The sequence below is a fragment of the Ictidomys tridecemlineatus genome, chromosome 3 (genome assembly GCF_052094955.1).
Source record: "Ictidomys tridecemlineatus isolate mIctTri1 chromosome 3, mIctTri1.hap1, whole genome shotgun sequence".
Lineage (NCBI taxonomy): Eukaryota > Metazoa > Chordata > Mammalia > Rodentia > Sciuridae > Ictidomys > Ictidomys tridecemlineatus.
The window spans coordinates 123,445,037-123,466,353 of record NC_135479.1 but is presented as its reverse complement, the minus strand read 5'-3'; the positions used below and the strand labels follow the sequence as shown (position 1 = coordinate 123,466,353).

Here is a 21,317-nt window from a genome sequence, read left to right as displayed (position 1 = left end):
ATCTCTGGCTTCTCTTGCTCTCGTATCCACTTGCTCGGTGCAGCTCTAGGGTTTTGGCTAACTTGTTGAGAAAGACAAATGTGGGATGGGGTGGCTTGTGTGTTTTAAATTCCTTGGTAAGAATGATCATACAAGCTTTAAAATACCTCACCTGATTCATTATGTTTTTTAAAATGTATTTTGTAAAGTATAAGAAATTTAAATCTGATTGCAAAGAGCTAAGTAGAAAATTAGAAAATTGGATATAACAACATACTACTTGAAACTAACTTTCAGAGAACAGACTTCTAGGAAGCGAAAGCAGTTTAGGCTTAAATTTTTAAAGTTCAATTTCAAATAGTCTTTCATGGCTTAACATGAGCTTTCATGATCAGTGTGAAAATTATTACTAGCTAAGAAGCACTTATTTTTGCTTGTCTCGTATGGATTCAAATGGCTGTTGACCAACACAGCAGTGTAATTGTACAGATGCATAATGCCTTGCTTTAGTAAAAGTTCTGTGGACTTTTAAGATGTGGAGTGAGAAGGCCATTTGAATTATACAGCTGTATTTTTTTTCCATTTTATTTAACAAACTGGCTTGGATACAATGGTTCATTGGTATCTTTCGATATGTGTAACTGGTACAGCTGAACTTCGAAAAGATAACTGATATGCTGCTTTCTTTTCACCTTAACAATGCTTTCACTATATGACAGTTATTTAAAATGTGTTAAATGGAGCAAATATCCATGTTGAAAAGGAAATCAAGAAGTTACAGTAACTAAAAATAAGAGCACTGGGTTTATAAAATAATTTCTGTTAAATTATGAGGTTAAGATTGCTTGTGCAATTTCATTCCATTTCAAGGATAAATTGTGATTAACAGCTGCAATTTGACCTTGAGCAAAATCACCACTGGTGAGATTCTTTGACTATTAAACTGCATTCTCTTTTTTCTTTCTTTTTTTTTTTTCTTAAGGAAGGTAGGACTGGCTCATTTATACCTTGTATTCCTTTTATCTTTCCTTCCTCCCAGGAGGGAAGTTTCTTAATTAGCTGGCTGAAGATAGAGCCCTGGGAAACACAAATAAATATTTAAGAAATGAACGGATTGAAGTACCCACAAAGCCACAGAAAAGGAATGGTTAAGCACAAGGAGAGCGAGGGAGCTGTGGGATTGTAACAACCCTAGGAATAAAGTTGAAATAGGAAACAAAGGTCCTCAGTCAGATCCAGCAAATCCAGTGAGATGCCCTTTCAAAAGAGGCAGCCCAGCAGAGCCGTCTTGAGCCTGAGTTTCAGTCATGTGTGCTTCAAACCCCAATTCTACCTCTGATGTTAAGCAAGTTATTGAACTTGTCTGAACCTCAGTTTCTTTTTTTCTTTCCTTTCATTTTATTTCATTCTATTTAATTCATTGTTAGCAGTGGAGTGCATGTGCAAAAGTTGGGTTCATTATAACGAGACTCATCTTGTCAGGCATGGTGGCATGTGCCTGTAGTTCATCCATGTACGACTCACTTTTATATATTTATGTTTGCTTACTTAATAATACATGGACAACTATCTAGAAAGTCCTCAGCCCAAGAATTTAAAAAATAGCAGTCACCTGTGTGTTCCTTCCTCATATGATATGATCATTCTTTTGCTTAAAAAAAAGTTGTATTACATATTTACACATCCTAAATAATGTTATTTAGTTTTAGTGGTTTTGAGTTTTGTAAAAGAGATATTTATGCTGGAACTTTTTCTCCTCAACATTATTTTTAGGATTCAGCTGTGCTGTTTCTTACTGTAGTTCATTTGTTTTCATCACTTTATAATAATTTGCTGTGAAGATGCTACAATTATCCATTTTGACAGTGGCCATTGGTATTCCAGTTTGTTATTATTTTAAGTAGTGTGGTATGAATAGTTATACCCTGCTCTTGCATGCATGCACTAGAGTATCTTTTAAAACCTAGTTATCCAGGAGGGGAATTAAATCATCAGTGAAAGACATAAGTATCATCACCTTTGATAGATATTGCCACATTGCTTTACAAAGAGTTGCCCCACGAGAATGAGAGTTGTCATTTTTCTATAACCTTGCTAATTCCCAGTTAAGTTAAAAAACATTTGGTTAATCTAACAGGTGTGGGGGGGCTGGGGTTGTGGCTCAGTGGTAGAGCACTTGCGTGGCATATGTGAGACACTGGGTTCTATCCTCAGCACCCCAGAAAAATAGATAAATAAAATAAAAATATTGTGTTCATCTACAACTAAAAAATATTTTTAAAAATCTTAACAGGTGTGGAACTGTATCGTGTATTTTAATTTGCATTTCCCTCATTTTTGAGGTTGAGTTATTCCATTTATATATTGGCCTCTGGAGTTTTTCCTGCTATGATTGGCCAATTCCTGTATGTGCATATTTTCCTATAGGAATGTTAATTGTTTGTATTGGTAGTTTGAAGGAACTGCTTTTAAGATTCTGCATGCTAATCCTTTATTTGAATTTTAGTTTATAACTATCTTTTCCCAGTCCAAGGCTTGGTTTTTGTTTTTTGTCCTTTTTTGGGGGGGTTGGGGGTAGGGGGTGTCTTGCTTTTTTCTTTCTTATTTTAGGGGTAGAGAAAATACACTGTATTTATCTTGCTCTTATTGTTAACATTTCTTCCTCTCCCCAGTTTTCTTATATTTAGGGATGATTTTTAAAATCAAATATGTGGCTAAATAAATAAATAATCAACTGTGGCAGATGTGTTGTATGTGAGGTGGGCAGGATGCAGCTGATCATTGAGCTATTAGTAAACCATTAGGGAGATTCTGTTTCCATATGTTGGAAGATTAAAAAAAAAAAGTATGTTTGATTGTTGGGGCCCATGCATACCAGATCTAAATCCTTAGGAGACATCCTCCTCAATTTTCTGTTACATACACACACCAGTGTCAGTGGAAAACTTTAATTTCTATCTGTAATGCCTTCCTTGTCATTAATTCAGGAAAAGTCTGGTCGGTTAGAGATTATTTTTGGCTTTTGCCTTTCTCAGATTAGGATCTTGATTACTTTAAGCTTTAAATAAGAAAGACTCTGAGCTGGTTTATGCTGCAGCTAGTCTGCCTGGTTGGGACCCAGTGGAGGACTTCTTCAGTAGTGGGTCACCATTTGTCTTGCCAATTCTGCCCCCAACCTGTTTCCATGTTTCCCTTTTCTCCATATAGAGTTCACACAGTTTTAGAAAATATTTTGCCACTTCTCTGATTTCCACTTTTTATTAAACTGTGGATATATACAAGAGCTGTGGATGGGCAAGTAATAGATGTCTTTGTTTTCTGTTGGTCAAAATAAATGCTCTTAGGGGACTTGATCTCTCAAAATTTGAGCATGCTTTAGGTGCACAGTTTGAGGGAGCTACTTACTAAATTATACCTGATGCAGAAATATTATTCCCAGGAATTCTAAGCTTATAGTTACATGCAAACACATCAATACACAGCTTACCATTAACCTTGAATCCTCACCTTCAGAACATAATTTCCTAGAACTTAACCATCTTAGCTTTCACCTAGGGCATCTTATAGCCTCATTTTACCCTAGATAGCCTCTAGGCTTGTCTATGAGTTTACGTTAGAATTGCACTTTATTGTTACTCTAAAGAATCTGACAATTGTTGGACAAGAAGAAAAAATTAACCTAGGAAATCTGTGCATTATGTTCTCTATCCTGATTTTCTTAAAGAATGAAAAGTTAGTTCCTCTATTTAGCAGCAGAAAGGGAAGAACAGGGGAAAGGCAGCTTTGACATTATCCAAAGAAAGTTCACAGTTGTCTAGCACTAACATCGCAAGGATTCTGGTTTTGTGGCTTAGAAACATTTCTCAGACAGCCTCTTGCCTTATAGCTGCCCACTCCTTTTCCATCATGCCTGTTTAATCAGCCCAGGTCTACTAGACATGAACAAGGCTTGAGAATTCAGAAATCCACATGAGGAAATGGGGTCATGGATAGGCAGCTCTCTTTAGAAGTATTTAATTAAGAGAAGGATTGTAGGTGATGGTGAGATGTATGGTCAAGAAAAAAAATATTTTTTATAAAGAAAGGGAAAAGGTTTATTTTAGCTCAGTTTTGGAGGTTCCAGCTCATGAAAATTAGTCCCCATAACCTTGTGCCTCTGGCAAGGTGCACACCATGGTTTGACTGTAGGGCAGAGCAAACCACTCACCTTATCAGCCAGGAGACAAAAAGAGGAGAAAGTGACCTGGGGTCCCCTACTCCCTTCAAGGCCCTCAGTGACCTAAGAGCCTCCCGTAAGGCCCCACCTCTTAAAGGTTTCACCACCTCCCAAGAATATCTCACTAGAGTTTGAGCCTTTAACACCTAGACCCTTGGGGAACTCTCATCCAAACTGTAGCATTCCAGCCCTAGCCTCCAGTGGCTCTTGTCCATCTTATAATGCAAAATGCATTCAGTCCATGCCCATGAGTCCTCAGAGTCTTAACTGTTCCAGCATTGGTCAAATGTTTAAGTACAAAGTCTTCTTCAAGACCCCAGACAAACTCAAATGTGAGACCCATAAAAATAAAAAAGAAAGTCACATACCACCAAGACACAATGGTAAGATAAATGCAAGGTAAATGTTCTCATTTCAAAAGCTTGGAATAGGAAAATAGTAAGGAAGGATCAGTCTGAATCAAGACCAGAACACAGTAGGGTAAACATTAAATCCTGAGGCTCCATCCAGGTCACACTGTGGCAAGACGTGGGCTGCCAGGACTTGGGACGCCCCATTCTTTCAGCCTTGCTGGAGGCAATGCACATGTCCACTCTTTTGGGCTGACTCTGTGTGCTGCCCATAGCTTTCCTTGACAATTGTTGCCCGATGCTGACGTCTTCACCTTCCCTGGGTCTCCATTGCAGTTTTAGCTTCACTCCCACATTTCCATTCCACTCCACAGCACACTGCTCAGCTACTCAGGCTTTCCATTTAAAATCTTGGTGGAAGCTTCCAAGACTCCATCACTCTTACATTCTGCAGGCTTGCAAAGCCAGCATCATATGGATGGTACCAACCAGCACGAGCTGTCCCTGGATCCACTTGAACCACAACTGCCGTAGCCTCTGACTGCCTTCTCCTCCCCACCACACTCTTTTTAAAGGGAGAGACTTGGGCATGTTTAACTGCTGATGGTAAGAATCCAGTTGAAAGTCAGAGGCTCCTTGCAGATAACTTACTGAATGAAACAATAAAGCTGTAGTCCCCCTCTGTGGGAGACCAATCTTGCACTTGACTGAGTCACACTCCCCAGCTGGTGCTGAGGTGCTCAGTCACAGAAATGTGGCAGAGCTTTCCCCACCCTTCTTGGGTTCGAGGATCGGTGTCTCGTGCTTGGGTGTGTCTTGCTACAGCCCAATGGGTGGAGCTACGCTCACCTGTTCCTTTGTAATATAACCCCTTGCCCTGTTTAAGATAGAATGTTCCATGGAAGTGCCTTGTGTGTGTCCCCTTCTCTTACTGTGGCCTTGGGTGTGGCCTACCCAGATGTCAGTCAACCTGCTGACAGTGGACATCATGAAGATAGACTCAGCCCCCTGAAACCTGACCCCTTGCCTCATTTGAATAGCTTCTCCTCAATAAAAGGGGTCAGCGTATGCTGTAGCTCTCTCTTTTCCTTTGGACCCTTAAGATCAGAGGAGCCTTCACAGCGACTCCAAAGAAAAAGATATTTGTGTCTCTTGTGTGATTATTTTGCACAGCCCAATTAGCCCAATTTAACTGGAGTGGCCCCAGAGCCTTTTAGTTGCTAACCGAAACCCAGCACCCCACTAGATAGATTACACTGTTAACAACTGAACTCACTGACCAAGCTGAGAGTCACTAGCAGTGGCATAAAGAAAACAGGAAGTTCATTCTGATGTACTGTAGTATGAAGAAGTCCAGGGCTGGGCTTGTGGCTCAATGATAGAGCACGCTCCTTGCATGTGTGAGGCACTGGGTTCAATCCTCAGCACCACATAAAAATAAAGTTATTATGTCCATCCACAACTAAAAAAATATTTAAAAAAGAAGTCCATAGATCACCTAATTCTTGCCATATATATGTATGTATAGTCTATACATACAATATATTCTAACCTGAATGTATTCTATCCTGTCAGTCTAACTTCCAGTTTACAGGTAGTGCAGAGGGTAAGTAAACAAACAGTAGCATCAAGAAGTAAATAGAAAGTGGGACATTCTAAGGACAAGTAACTTAGTCTCTAGTGAATCAATAAATATCACAGGGGGAAAAAAAAAAGCAAGAGGTGGCTATTTCTAGATGGAGAGCCTTAAGAGACATGACAAAATGTATCATGTAGTCCTTAATTGGATCCTGATTCCAACAAACAAGATGTAAAAACACAATGGGGGAAATCTCTTCCTAAAATGGTAATATTCCTGCCTTTTGATTCTGTAATTTATTCTAATTCCTTAGAATGAGTTTTCCTTTATTTCTTAAGCTATTTAAGGTTCGCTTATTTACTGGAAAACCAAGTGTCATAAGTGCTGGGTGTATAGCAAAGAGTAAAGCAAACCAAAACCCTACCCCAAGGAGCTTGCTTTCTATAAGGGGGAAACAAATCCACAAATAGGTAAATACATGCTCAATTGTGTTGACTCCTATAGTGAAATATAAGACAGGGTAGGTGACCCAGAAAGGGAGAAGGTTGGGTATGTGTGTGTGCTATCAGCAGAGGCTCCTCTGAGAGAGTAACATCTGAGCAGACACAAGAAAGCAAGCGATGAAACTGTCACAGGCAAGAGTGGTCCAGGCCAAGGGAAGGGGGACTGAAAGACACTGAGGCTGGAGTCCGCTTAGTGTGTTCAGAGAACAGCAAGAAAGCTTTTGAGCAACTGGAGGAGAAAAGGGAGGGGCAAAGGAAGAGTAGGTGTGTGCAGGGTGTGGGTATGTATGAGAGACAGGTACAGGGCTCTTTAGGTCAAGATACAGAGTTGGCTTTACTCTGTGTGAAGCAGAAAACCATTGCAGAATTTAAAGCCTAAGAGTGAATTGTATTTTAAGAGTGATATTTAGTGGTATTTTAGTAATAATCGGCTTGCTCTGCCTAGATTAGACTGAGAGTGATCCTGTCAGTAGGAAGGAGACCAGGTGAGAGATAATGAAGGCTTGCATCAAGATAGAGGAAGTAATCAGAATCAGTCGGATCCTAAATAATATTGTAAGGAATAATTGACTTGATTTGCTGATGGATTAGAGGGGGAGGGTGGGAGAGAAGCAGAAATTAAGGATGACTCTCAGATTTTTATCTTTAATAGTTGTGAGAATGGAGTTGCTCTTTACTGAAATGAGGAGGACTTGCAGGTGGAGTGGATTCAGTTTTGAAGCTTTGAATTTGAGGTGCATATATGGAGGCCAGTTGGAGATGTTGAGTGCTGCCCTGTGAACTGCTGTAAAGTGTTTCTCACTAGACTCCTGTACTGCATCATTTCTGTATAATTTAGTTTGTCTGTGTATGGGGGGCAAGTTTCCCATTGAACCCAGGGGTGCTCTACCACTGAGCTATATCCCTAGCCATTTTCTTTCCTTTCCTTTTCATTTCTTTTTTTTTTTTTTTTTTTTGAGACAGGATCTCACTAAGTTGCCCAGGCTGGCCTCAAACTTGTGATCTTCAGCCTCCCAAATCACTGGGCACTACCATACCCAGTTTATAATTCATTTATAAATACTACAACTCGAGGATTCTTTTGATCACTCTTAGCCTAACATGAGTGACAGAAAGACCAACAGTCCAAAACAAGATTTTTTTCCCCCCTAGATGGCAAGGGATTGCTGTCTGGGATATGTATGGTATGGGGGACTATAGGTTCATCCGGAGAAGTTGGGGCAAGGAGAGGATTTCAAAAGAAAAAAGGTCAAAGTCCACAGACACTGTTTTGAAACAAAGCCCTTTGGCTCTCATAGCTTGTTGCAGGAGCTGGTGTTAGCCCATGGTGGAGGCAGCTGTGAGGCAAGTTTCTGCATGCAGACTTATCCAGAACACTGTGGTTTCCAGGAATTCCTTGGGTGATTCTTTCATAGGCACATGTCTGGGGGCTCCTCCTTCATGGCCTCCGGCTCTGTTTTGTCAGGGTTTGATATAAGTGGCTGTTTTGGTGCTGACAACTTTCACATCACATTCCTCCATAAAACCCTTCGGTAAATGACCCAGATCCATACTTACTAAGCAACTGTCAATTTTAGTAATAATCGACCAGTGTTTCAGAAGGGCTAAAAACAATTATGTGTTAGAGTCTTAAAAGTAAATTTGAAGATGGACAACTAAGTGTCAACCTGTCTCTCTCTCTCTCTTCTCTCTCTCAACAGTTACTTTTACTTGGTAATTACTGAGGTAAACAGATTCAAAGGATGAGTGAACTGGAACAACTGAGGCAGGAAGCAGAACAACTGCGGAATCAGATCCAGGTAAGAAGTTCATTTTGAAATTTTAATGCTTTTCCCCACAACCCCACCACTCCGGCCAATCTCAGTGCTAAGGATTGAACCCAGAGCCCTATGCATGCTAACAAGCACTCTGCCACTGAGCTACATCCTCAGCCCCAGCTTTTACACTTTTTTTTTCAGTATCAGCAATGTATAAAATTCCTGAGTATGTAAGTTTACATACAGTAAGTAATTTGTAAGGCCAGAAATGGTCAATTTTTTTTTAAATCTTGCTTCTAGTGAATGCTCTGAAAATGATTCCTGATAAGTGCCTATGCCTACAAGTGGTTTCCATGCCCCTAAGAGGTTAATAGTAGGTATGTCTGTAAGCTCAGCTGGAAGATAAACAATTCTCTTCTTACTCATACACCTGGAATCTAGATTTTTGGTGCAGTACAGTGAGGCAGACATTACACTGTGATAAAGTAGGAAATGTGAATCTCTAAGACATTAAATCACAGAAATGTTAAAAATTACAAAAGGCAGGATCAAGGGCAGATCTGACCTCTTTTAGTCTTGGAAATCAGCTCAAGACAATAAAAAGGATAAGGAACAAATACAAGCTCTGGCCTTAGCAAAATTAAAATACTCTTAGAACTTCAAGCCATAAAAGGATGGAGAAGGTTTGCCAAATGCAGCAGCCTGTGGGACAATTCCGACAGAGGTGATCGTAGCTGTAAATCTCATACAAAGTAGGAAGCACTCTCCAAGGGACAGCCCAACAATCCCTTCTTTGGAACATTGAAACAGATGCTTGCTTGGACTTTGTTGGCACTGAGGAATATCAAGAAGGCAGAGTTAAAAATGAAAAAATGTAGGTATGCCTCCTGGAGAGCTGGATAGAGGAGAGACTGAATTGTGAGTAGCCTGGCAGCTGCCTGCTTCTTTTCACAGGGAAAAGTAAAAACTAAAACAGCTTGCAAATATAGATGAAGAACTCAGCACAAAGTGGGAGAATCTCTGGTAGCTTGGAATATAGCTGTGACTCTTCCCAATCTGTATCTTTGGTAATAGCTATTTCAGAATAACTTACCTAATTTAAAACTGAAGAATAAAGCTGTATGAAGATATTACCAGAGAGAGAGAGAGAGAGAAAAGGAAGATGAAAATCAAGGGAAGGGTAAAGAACACTCACCATACTGGGCTGGTGGTGCATGCTTGAAATCCCATCGACTGAGGAGCCTGAGGCAGGAGGAACTCAAGTTCAAGGTTAACCTCAGCAATTTAGCAAGTGCCTAAGCAACTAAAGGATATACACCGTCTCAAAATAAAAAATAAAAAAGGCTGGGGATGTGGCTCCTCCAGGTTCAATCCCTAGTATCAAAACAAAACAATAACAACAACAAAAAACACATTAAAAAAACACTCATCAGGGCTGGGATTGTGGCTCGGCGGTACAGTACTTGCCTAGGACATGTGAGGCCCTGGGTTTGATCCTCAGCACCACATAAAAATTTAATAAATAAAGATATTGTGTCCAACTACAACTAAAAATAAATATTAAAAAAACACTCATCATAAAGAGTTGATCTGAGTGAAGTCATAACCAGACTTATTACCAGGAATTCAAGGAAATTAACAATTTAGTTGTGAGCAAGAACTCTGAGTTGATACCTTATGTCTGTACAGAGCTCTCAGAACAAAGGAGGGATTTATTTTGCTTGAGATGCTCATAGAAGACTTCACAAACAAGTCTCTGAATTAGATATTACAGTTGAGTGTCTGTTCTCTGAAATGCTTGAGACAAGGAATATTTTGGATTTCAGATCTTTTTGGATTTTGGTATATTTATATATACATAATGAGATATCTTGGAGATAGGACCCAAGTCTGAACCCAGAATTCATTTATGTTTCATATATACCTTACACACATAGACTGAAGGTAATTTTATATATTTTTAGCGTATCTGTGTTTTGACTGGAACTTGTCACATGAGGCCACGTGTAGAATTTTCCACTTGTGGCATGGTGATGGTGCCCAAGTGTTGGATTTTTCAGTCTAGGGGTGCTACACCTATACTGCCAACCACCAGAATGAATTCTCTGACATCCTGACTTTATGTCATGTACTCCAGATGTTAAGAGGAACAATGATGATCGGCCAGACATGATCACATGCCCACCTCCTTTCATCCTGATAGTGCTGTCCTATGAAAAGTTGGTATTGATTCATTTTATAGTTGAGGAAACTGAGGCTCCTTGAGATTAAAAAATTTGGCAAGGTTGAGGAGACCGAGGCTCAGTGAGATCAAATAACTTGCCAAGGAAACCTAACCAGTAAGTACCGGATTCATCTCTCAGACATCATGTTTGGACTGTAAGGCCCGTGCTCCGTCACCAAGGATGTACTGCCTCCTGGCCATATTTAACACCTGTCCCTGCAACCTGTGCTCTAGTCAATCTAGCCTGGTTGCCATTTTTGTATCCCTTGAACATGTGTTGCTCTCTCCTATTTCGTTGTCTTTCATCAAATTGCTTCATTTGCCTGGAGTTCTACTACCTCTGCTCCAATTTTTCTCTCTCAAATCCTATCCATCAAATCCTGTTCCTCCTCTAAAAGCCTTATGAGAGTCCTATGCTTGGATTCATTCTCTTTCTCTTATTGGTGTCATGGTGAAACAACGTGTATGGATTACATTTTTATCATGTGTCGCCGCAGGCAGGTCTCTAACATTTTTGACACTCAGTGTTTTTGCTGTGAAGCAAGAATACCAATGCCCACCTTATAGGTTTGTGCTGAGGATTAAATAACACATACAGGACTTATGCTAATGCTGATGAGGGGCAGCTCCTCACTCTAGTAGGCCTCTGTGATGACAGGGCTGATGTTAATCTGCTCTGTATTTTAGTCCTTTGTTTGCATTTACCCCTTCTGCTTTTAGTTACATTGAAAATTCTGTTTTAATCATTTCCATATCTGACCAGAATTCCAGGCCAATGTCATGGACACAGGTTCACTGACTCCTCTCCTCCCATGATCTCAAGTATGTGTATATAAAATACCAAGCACTTTTTCCTCAGTTTAATCATGTCACACTATAGTTAAAGACCCTCCCTCCCTCCTTTTTCCTTCTCTTTCCCCCTTCCTTCCAGAAATAAAATCTGTGTGTTTACCTAACTATGTTGGAAATACATGGCATAATAGAAATGCATGCTATTTGGCCTAACATATGACTAAATTTAAACTCAAAAAATGACAAATAAAGAAAACATAGATTTTGTTTTCTTTTGTAATTGAGTTATACCAATAAATATGTCACCTATCTTGCTTCTTTTTGGGGTTGTACTACAGACTGAACCCATGGCCTAACGTGTGCTAGGCAGTACTTCCGAACTGAACTCTACCTCCAACCTTTTAAAATTTTATTTTGAGGCAACATCTTGCTGAGTTGCCAGGTTGAACTCAAACTTGCAATCATCCTGCCTCAGTCTCCCAAGTAATTGGGATTCCAGAGGTACACCACCACATCTGCCACATTCCTTTTTATTTTTTTCTGGCACAAAGATATTAATATCAGATCTTTTATTTTTTGTTGTTATGCTGAACAGCATGGAATTCTTTTATATTTAGTTTTATAATGGATAGTAGTGTTCATAAGAATAAATTCTTGATGTGAGTAGATTATTTGAATTATGAAAATTTGCCCCTAACTGCTGCTAAAATGTCAGTAAAATTTTTGCATTCCAACATGGTGTTTTAAATTTTGGTACTGATTTTTCCTGCAGTTTAATGATTTTCATTTTCAGCCCTTAAATTGTATTATTAATACTAATGTTAATGCTATGAGGGCAAAAAATTGTTATTTGTCCATTGCTGTACGTACGGTGACTACAGCGGTACCTGGCATGACACGCACATCTGAGTCTTTTACCAGATGACTGAATCAAGAAAGAAGGCCTGAACAATAATAGGTCATTTTCATAAAACCTGAACTCATAGAACCTTTTTTTCAGAATTTTAGACTTCAACTGCACCATTTCTGGAACATGGCTCAGGTCATCACTGTCATTTCCAGACATTCTTTTCATTGCAGAAAAGTGTGCTAAATTATTCCTTGCCAAATGAGATCTCTAAACCCACAATTTGGCTAAGAATGAGAGAGTCAAATCACATTTTTGTGCAGCTAATTGTGAAACACTCTTACATAGAAATAGTCTATTTACCAGAAGGTTGAAAAAGCAGCCAAAATTATCATATCTTCCATCTAGTCTATGCTGCAAAGACTTTGTTGGGTTTTATTCTGTAAAAATCTTCTCTTTGCCTAGGAGTATACAAAGCACTGTAGGCAAATAATAATAATGATAAAATAAAGAGGATACTACACTAACCTTTGTGGAGGGGGAGATTATCTTAAATCTAGCATGTATATCAATTCTCTAAATTTGTTATTAACTGACAAACTTGGTTTAAAATGTTTTGCTGGGGTTGGGGTATAGCTTACTAGTTGAGTACATGCTTAGCATGTGCAAGGTCCTGGATTTAATCCTCAGCACCTAAATAAATAAAGTGTTTTAATGTTTTTTTAAAATATATTTATTGCTCCTTTATTTTGTTATGTTGATTTCTGTTTATAATCTTCCCTCTGTTTGTATAAAAATTTAAGGTTTCACTGAAAGAATACCTTATAATAATTAAGACATAAACACCTGCTTACATGGAAGGAATTTGTTATAAAAATATGGATGTCATTCAGTGTAAATTGTTGCTATTACATTAAAAAAAATCATTTTACTGTGTCTGGAGATATAGCTCAGTGGTAGAGCATATGCTTAGCAAATGCAAGGGCCTGGGCTAGATCCCCAACTCAAAATTTCTGAGGTATATTTTTGCATATTGGATCTAAAATATTTTCTTCCTAGTAGCAACAAATAACAGTTGCCTATATAAATAAATGTTACTTTCTGCTAAAGCCTTAATAATTAATATAACTCTGAATACTGTGAGCTTATTAAATCAACTTAATAATTTTATATCAGGATACAGTTTTGCAAGTCTTTAAATCATAAAATAAAAATATGTTTGAGTGGGGCGCTGTGGGATTACATTACCTGTAATCATAGCATCTTGGGAGGCTGAGGCAGGAGAAGACCGAATTCAAGGCCAGCCTCAGCAAAAGTGAGGCACTAAGCAACTCAGTAAGACCCTGTCTCTAAATAAAATACAAAATAGGGCAGGGGATGTGGCTCAGTGGTCAAGTACCCCTAAATTCAATCCCTGGTAAATAAAGAAGTTTGTACAATGGTTTACAATTTGAAAGTCCATAAACAAATCCATATATTTATGGTCCACTGATTTTTAACAAACTCATTCAATAGGGAAAAAATAGTCTTTTCAATAAATGGAACTGGAACACTTGGATATCCACAAGTAGAGGAAAGAATTTGGACCCCCTATCTCACACCATATATAAATAATAACTCAAAATGATACCTAAATGTAACATTCAAAAGTGCAGAATTCTTGGCAGTAAACATAGTTGTAAATTTTCCTGACTTTGGATTACGCAAATTAAATATGACACCAAAAGAAAAAGATAAACTGAACTTCATCAAAATTAAAAACTTGTGTGCTAAAGGACACAATCAAGAAAATGAAAGGACAGTTGAAAGAATGGAAGATAATATTTATCAATTATTCCTCTGATAAGGGTTTAGTATTCAATATATATATATAAAGAACTACTACAACTGAACAGTAGAATGACAACCCCGTTGAAGTACTGGCAGAGACCTGGAATAGACATTATTCCAATAGTAAGTACAAGAGAGGTACTCAACATCATTGATCTTTAACAAAGCAAAACCATAATGAGATACCTCTTCACATCTAATAAGATGGCTATAATTTAAAAAATAAATGATAATAAATGTTGGTGAGGATATGAAGAAATTGAGAAATCAACCTCCTACATTGTTGATGGGAATGTAATATAACTTATGTGAATAATAGTTTGACAGAGGGCTGGGGTTGTGGCTCAGTGGTAGAGCGCTTGCCTAGCACGTGCAAGGCCCTGGGTTCAATCCTCAGCACCACATAAAAATAAATAAACAAAAATAAAGGTATTGTGTCCAACTACAACTAAAAAATAAATATTAAAAAAATAGTTTGACAGAGTTCCTATATTACTCACCATTTTCACTCTTATTTAATACCCCAAAGAATTAAATACATAACTATACACAAAAACTTGTACATGAATGCTCATAGCATCATTTTTTGTAATAGCCAAAAAGTGGGGGAAAAAACCCATATCAGTTTTGATTAAAGGATAAACAAAATGTGGAATATCCATATAATGGAATATTAGCCATAAAAGGGAATTGAGGTACTGATTAATGCTATAACATAGCTGAACCTTGAAAATATTATTACTAAATAAAAAAAGCCAGATATTTAAAAAGGCCACATATGAAATGTCTTAGATGAGGTAAATCCATAGAGAAAGAAAGAAGATTAGCAATCACAGAAATTATGGAAAAAGGGAAATAGGATGATGGGATTCCTTTTGGGAGGTGATAGAAATGTTCTAGAATTAGATACGAGTGATGGTTGTACAGCATTGTAAATATACTAAAAATTACTGAATCATATATCTTAAGATGATTAAAATGGTTAATTTTAGGTTATGTAAATTGTATTTTAAAACATGATTTTTTCCTTGGTATCAGGGATTGAACTCGGGGCACTTAACCACTGAGCCACATCCCTATCCGTTTTTAAATTTTCATTTAGAGACAGGGTCTTGTTAAGTTGTTTAGGACCTTGATAAATTGCTGAGGCTGCCTTTGAATCATAATCCTCCTGCCTCAGCCTCCCAAGCTGCTGGGACCACAGGTGAGTGCCTCTATGCCCAGCTCAAAATCATTTTAAATAGAGATTATATGTATGGTAAAAAAAAATTTACTTGCAAATCTACATTTTCAATAAAGTGTTAATAAGATCTAGAGGATTCTAGATCTAAATGGATTATCAACATGTGTTTTTGTATGTTTCAGGATGCCAGGAAAGCATGTAATGATGCAACGCTTGTTCAGGTAAAGTTTTTTCCCCCCCAATTTGTTTTAGTGATTCATATGAAGTAACTTGACACTGATACAGATGACTTGGAGATTATCTTCATGAGTGTTTAATTGCAAATTTTCTTAATTGATACATAATAATTGTACATATTTACAGGTACAATGTGATGATGTGATGCAGGTACACAATATGTAGTGGTCAAATCTGGATAATGAGCATTTCCCTTCTCTTCAACAGTTATATCTTTGTATTGGGAAGCTTCAAGCCCTCTCTTCTAGTTTTTTTTTTTTTATAAAATATATAATAGGTAGGCTGTTATATTCTGTACTTTATTGTAGAACATAAGAACCTATTTGTTTTGTATAACTATATTGTTGTACCCATTAAGCAATCCCCCAGTCCTCACTTCCCTTCCTAGACTCTAGGGTGGCTGATTTTTGATTAAAGTTTAGAGGTTCATCTGTTCTTTTTAGTTAAGAGTCTTGCCTATAAGGACACATAGGGTTATTTTAAATTAACCGTAGTTTTTTTTATGAACAGCATTTTGATCCCATAATGATTTTGCAGAATTATTTATATTGAATGAAAATTACTATAAATTTCATATCTGCTTTTTATCACCTACTAATTGAATATTTCAGGTTTATCTCCTGAACGATATCTAAAGTAAAGAATAACGTTTTTATTGCTTTCTGAAGATCACATCAAATATGGACTCTGTGGGTCGGATACAAATGCGAACAAGACGTACGCTGAGAGGCCATCTAGCTAAAATCTATGCTATGCACTGGGGATATGATTCAAGGTTTGTGCCTCTCACTTTCAATCTGTCATCCAAATTGTTTTCCTTAAGAATCATCATTTGCATTTTCTTTGTTTAAAAACAAACTATATTTATGAAGTGTTTACAGAATATGCATCCAATACGAACACTGTCTTTTCTTTTCTTTTTTTTTTTTGGTACTGCGGATTGAACCCAGGGGTGCTTAACCACTAAGCCACATCCCAGGCCCCTTTTCACATTTTATTTAGAGACAGGGTCTTGCTAAGTTGCTGAGGCTGGCTTTGAACTTGAGATCCTCCTGCCTCAGCCTCCCGAGCCACTGGGATTACAGGCATGCACACCGCACCCAGTCCCTGAACACTTTATTTTCACTAAGAATATTCAAATTTTTCTTTTGGTGCAAGGATCAAACCCAGGGGCTCTTGAATCCTCTACCATTGAGCTGTATCTGCAGCCTGAAAGTTTAGAAACTTTTAATCGAGAAAGCCAGTTTACTTCTCAAAAAGACCTTTATCATATGAGCTAGGAAGACTATTTCAAAGAGGGCTTCTTTTTTTGCAGTAGGGTATTATACTTTGTTTTTTTAATATGCCCCAAGCAGTTTTATTATATATTAACCCTTTCAGTTAATAAACAAATATATATTGAACACTGTGTGCAAATTAATAGATATTGCTACAATTTCTTACTACCTCAGTTCACAGAGGATCGAATTACATGAAACAAGAATATTTTTATTCACTACATCTTTTTTACTCCCCCAACTCAACATATAAATGCATATGTTCAAATTAAATCTGAGCATCAGCAGGTGCACACACACACACACACATCTGGACACACCTGTGGCTTACAGGATATATGGTTGGTTACCACTGTTCACTGTGTTCCTAGGGTTTCAGTTCAGCCTCCACTTTATTCAGCACATCTGGCAGTAGTAAATCTGCCTGCTGCCTCAGAGACCACCTTGTTTCTTTGATTTAGTTCATCTTACTGTGTAATGTCAAAAAATATTGTTTAATAAAAGTTGCACATGTGTTCTCTGCTTCCAAGAGACACTAAAATTGTAAGCAGAGAAAGCCTCCCTCACTTGTTTCTCTTGGATATAAATGGGATACGGAGAAGTAATATACCCTGTGTGCCTCTTAGGAGGGGATAGATAAGATTATATAATTGACATAGAGCTAAGGCAAATACTGTATTCTTTTTCTTAAAAAAAAATTTAGGGTAAAAATAATGTGCCTTGTTGATAGAGCAGAATTTTAACCTGAAATCCTGTTACTTGAAACAACACTAGTCATCCTTTCTTTCTCAAAAGCAAACAAGTCCCCCAGGAACCTGCCTCACATTGTCTTCCTACCCATTCTGAAACTGATGATGCCAATTGATTTTTGAAGAATTTTCCATGGGTTCCTATTCTCTACTATCAGATCTTCCCTTTTGTAACAACAAAATTAATATTTACAACATTAAGAACCTGATGATAGCCAGGCACAATGGCACATGCCTGTAATCACAGTGGCTTGAGGCAGGAGGATTTTGAGTTCAAAGCCAGCCTCAGCAAAAGCAAGGCACAAAGCAACTCAGGGAGACCCTGTCTCTAAATAAAACACAAAATAGGGCTGGAGATGTGGCTCAGTGGTTGAGTTCAATCTCTGGTAACCACCCGCCCCCCCACCCCGCCCCTAGAAAAAAGAGAAATGATGTTATTTTCTTAAGGGGAAGGGAACTCAGATGAGCTGCTGGGAATTAGGCTTAGCAAGGTAATTTTTTTTTTAATCTTCTAAATTTTATATCATGGTGAAAAATATAATTCCAGAACAAAATTAAAAATTCAATGACTAATAAGTACTTAGTCAAGAGTTTATACCCCATAGTCTAGCAAATAATGTTTCCTGTAGTTAAATCTGGTCTACTTTTCTTAGCTTATGTTTCCTATTTTTCACAAACTACAAAATTGGAAGACCCAGTCCTGAAACATTCACTGTATTTTTCCACCTGTTGTCATTGATCATACTTCAGCCCTACCCTTAGAATACACAGTTTTCTCTATCTTTAGCTGTTAATTCCATTTTTAAAGATGCATTCTCTCTCTCTCTTCTTTTTTTTTGGTGGTGGTGCTGGGGATGGAACCCAGGGCCTTGTGCATGTGAGGAAAACACTCTACCAACTGAATTTTAGTTAATTCAAGTAGCAGTTATTCATTCCTCTTTTATTTTCCTGTGGGATGTACTTTATACCACTCTTGTGACAGTTTTCATTCCCTTGACTTATTATAAATATACACAAACGTCTTTTCTCCTCCAGATGGTAGAGAACTCAAGGATGGAGATAGGGCCACATTTGTACCTGTGACACTGCAGTGCACTCACAGATCCCTGTTGGTGTGTTTAGATTGAATGAAGTGTGCCTTTAATTCTGTACGTACTCTACTGCCATTCAATTTAATTGGTAATACTAAATGAGACAGCCAGTCAGCTAATGTCTACCAAAACCTTGAATAATGACTGATAAATCCAATCACTTGAAATGATGTTGAATCATAGCCATAGACATTCTCAGTCAAATTGCTAAATTTTATGATGTATGTTCAAAATTTTTGACATGTAGCATACATTTTTTAAAAGTTGGAAGAACATTTCTTGGTATCAGGTTTTTATTGGAAAAATTTGTTACTTTCTTTTCTGAACTGTCCTACATTAATGCAATGCATAACTAATTTAAACTCTTTTTTCCTCTAAGTATCAAATTATTTTTGTGTTTGTTCCTCTAGGCTACTAGTAAGTGCTTCCCAAGATGGAAAATTAATTATTTGGGATAGCTATACAACAAATAAGGTAGAATTTCTTAATCCTTCTTCTAAGTAATCTTATGTTTGTTTTGCTGTCCACCAATTCTTTCTTTTATTCTTTCTTCAAACTTTATTTGCCTTCTGAGATTAACATTTTATTTATTTTAATCTAGATCCTCTCTTTAGGCTTAGTGTTTGCTTTTAATGTTTAGTCCTTTTTTTTTATTTCCAAGGACAAACTACAGGAATATTGTTCAGAGTGTTTGGCTTGAATTTCCTAATTTATATTGAAATTTTAGAAATTTTTTTACATAAATTATTTTTTTAAAATCGCATATTCTAATGTGAAAGACCCAGAGATTTTTATTTCTAGTATGGGTAAGCTAGATGGCTAGTATAAAGCTTTTCCTTGGCCCACTCTAGGCATTGATTTCTGGTTCTGAACTAATTGGAAGATATAGTAGATTAGAGGCAAATTACAACTTGTTTAGGTCTCTTGGTGGTCAAATACAATATTCTCTTAATATATCCACTGGAAGGAATCCCATTATATTTATAATAATCCCAGTAATTATTTAGTGAAATAATAACTTCTTTTTTTTTTTGGTGCTGTTGATCAAACCCAGTGTTTGATCAACAGCACCAAAAGTGTTGATCAACACTTGCACATGTTGAGCAAGTACTCTATCAGAGCTATACCCCAAGCTGCTTGAGATTTTAAAGCTAGCTAAGATAACTATATAACAGTTTTTCTGTATTAATGGGCATTAAGCATGTCTCTTTCAATTCCATTTTTTAAAAAACTGCACTTCAAAAACATTATTTTAGGTTAAGGAAGAGCATAGTAGTAGGCATGGGATGTGTTCATTCCCCATACAGAGCATTTAGCTTTGTTTTTCCAGACACCTTCAGTTTTTCCATGTGACCTGCAGAAGTTTGGAGTTAAGTCACCAGACAGGTGTGACTAGATCTACGCACAACTATTACCATTGTTTGAGTGAGATCTCAGAATCTGTGCCTATTAATGCAGGGATGCTAGTGTCATCTCTTTGTGAAAGAACCTCTTTAAAGAACTGATACTTGTTAATTACCTTCCTTTTAATTATTCGGTGTTATGGAGGAGATTCTTCTTTTGCGTGCCACTTAATGTTTCAGATGGGTATTTTAGCATTGGAACACCCTTATGTCCGTGCTTGTACTAAAAGCAATTTCTAAAAACAATACTTCTTAACTCCGAATGATTTAATAATGCAGAAATAATGGTAAAAGGCATTTGTATGTGGATTGGTATTTTAAATTTGATAATTTTAAAAGATAAATACTTTTTCAAGTTGTCATATTTTTATTTGGCTTATTTTTCTTATATGTATTTAATTTTAATAATATTTACTTCATTGTAAGTAGATTTTAAAAATAAATGACTGTGTTTGTAATCTTTCCATAGTGATAGTTTGTGGGTTGTATTTGTTTCATAGATGCATGCTATTCCTTTGAGATCCTCTTGGGTGATGACCTGTGCTTATGCCCCATCTGGTAATTATGTTGCTTGTGGAGGTCTGGACAACATCTGCTCTATATATAACTTAAAAACCAGAGAGGGAAACGTGAGAGTGAGCCGAGAGTTGCCAGGTCACACAGGTGAGCATCACTAAACACTCTTCTCTCCTGTCCCACCTTGCTTCTTCCCTAGACTTCACTGACCCAAGATACATGACAAATTGGGCTCAACTGACTAAAGGATGAGTGTTAATGGGGAAAGAATAGAAATTACTCTGAAATAGGGAAATGATAACTTTTAAAAATCATGCATGCAATGACCTTATTTTTTTTTTTTTTTTTTGGGCATCTTTGTAAAGATTTCTCTCTTTGGCGGGCTGGGGATGTGGCTCAAGTGGTAGCGCGCTCACCTGGCATGCGTGCGACCCGGGTTTGATCCTCAGCACCACATACCAACAAAGATGTTGTATCTGCCGAGAACTAAAAAATAAATATTAAAAATTCTAAAAAAAAAAGATTTCTCTCTTTGGATTGTTTTTAACATTACAAAAAGCTTTCAAATAACATCAATTCATAAACACCAGAAGGAGTATAACAAATAAAACAAGGTTTGCAATTTTTAGCTTTACTTCTATACATTCATATGTTACCAGGTGGAGAAAGACTTTGCAAAACTACTTGGTCAAACCAAAAGTCCTCCTGACAATACTTAAAACAATAGACTAGATAGAAGCAAACAAATCTAGTACACTCACACTATCTGCAACAAAAGTCATGT

At 37.3% G+C, this 21,317-nt stretch overlaps 1 protein-coding gene across 3 annotated transcripts in view; it reads left to right on the top strand.

The window, feature by feature from the left end:
- The window catches only part of Gnb4 (G protein subunit beta 4), a 43,984-nt gene that overhangs the window by 7,995 nt on the left and 14,672 nt on the right, over positions 1-21,317 (top strand). For 2 of the 3 annotated variants that reach the window (XM_005330278.5, XM_021729815.3), the window contains exons 2-6: positions 8,328-8,426; positions 15,443-15,481; positions 16,166-16,272; positions 19,025-19,088; positions 20,518-20,680. In XM_005330278.5, coding sequence (XP_005330335.1) covers positions 8,370-8,426; positions 15,443-15,481; positions 16,166-16,272; positions 19,025-19,088; positions 20,518-20,680 — 430 coding nt within the window. In that variant the 5' untranslated portion in view covers positions 8,328-8,369. Of the gene's footprint in view, positions 1-8,327; positions 8,427-15,442; positions 15,482-16,165; positions 16,273-19,024; positions 19,089-20,517; positions 20,681-21,317 lie in introns of those variants that run through there. The other variant, XM_040270114.2, reaches the window with a different exon arrangement.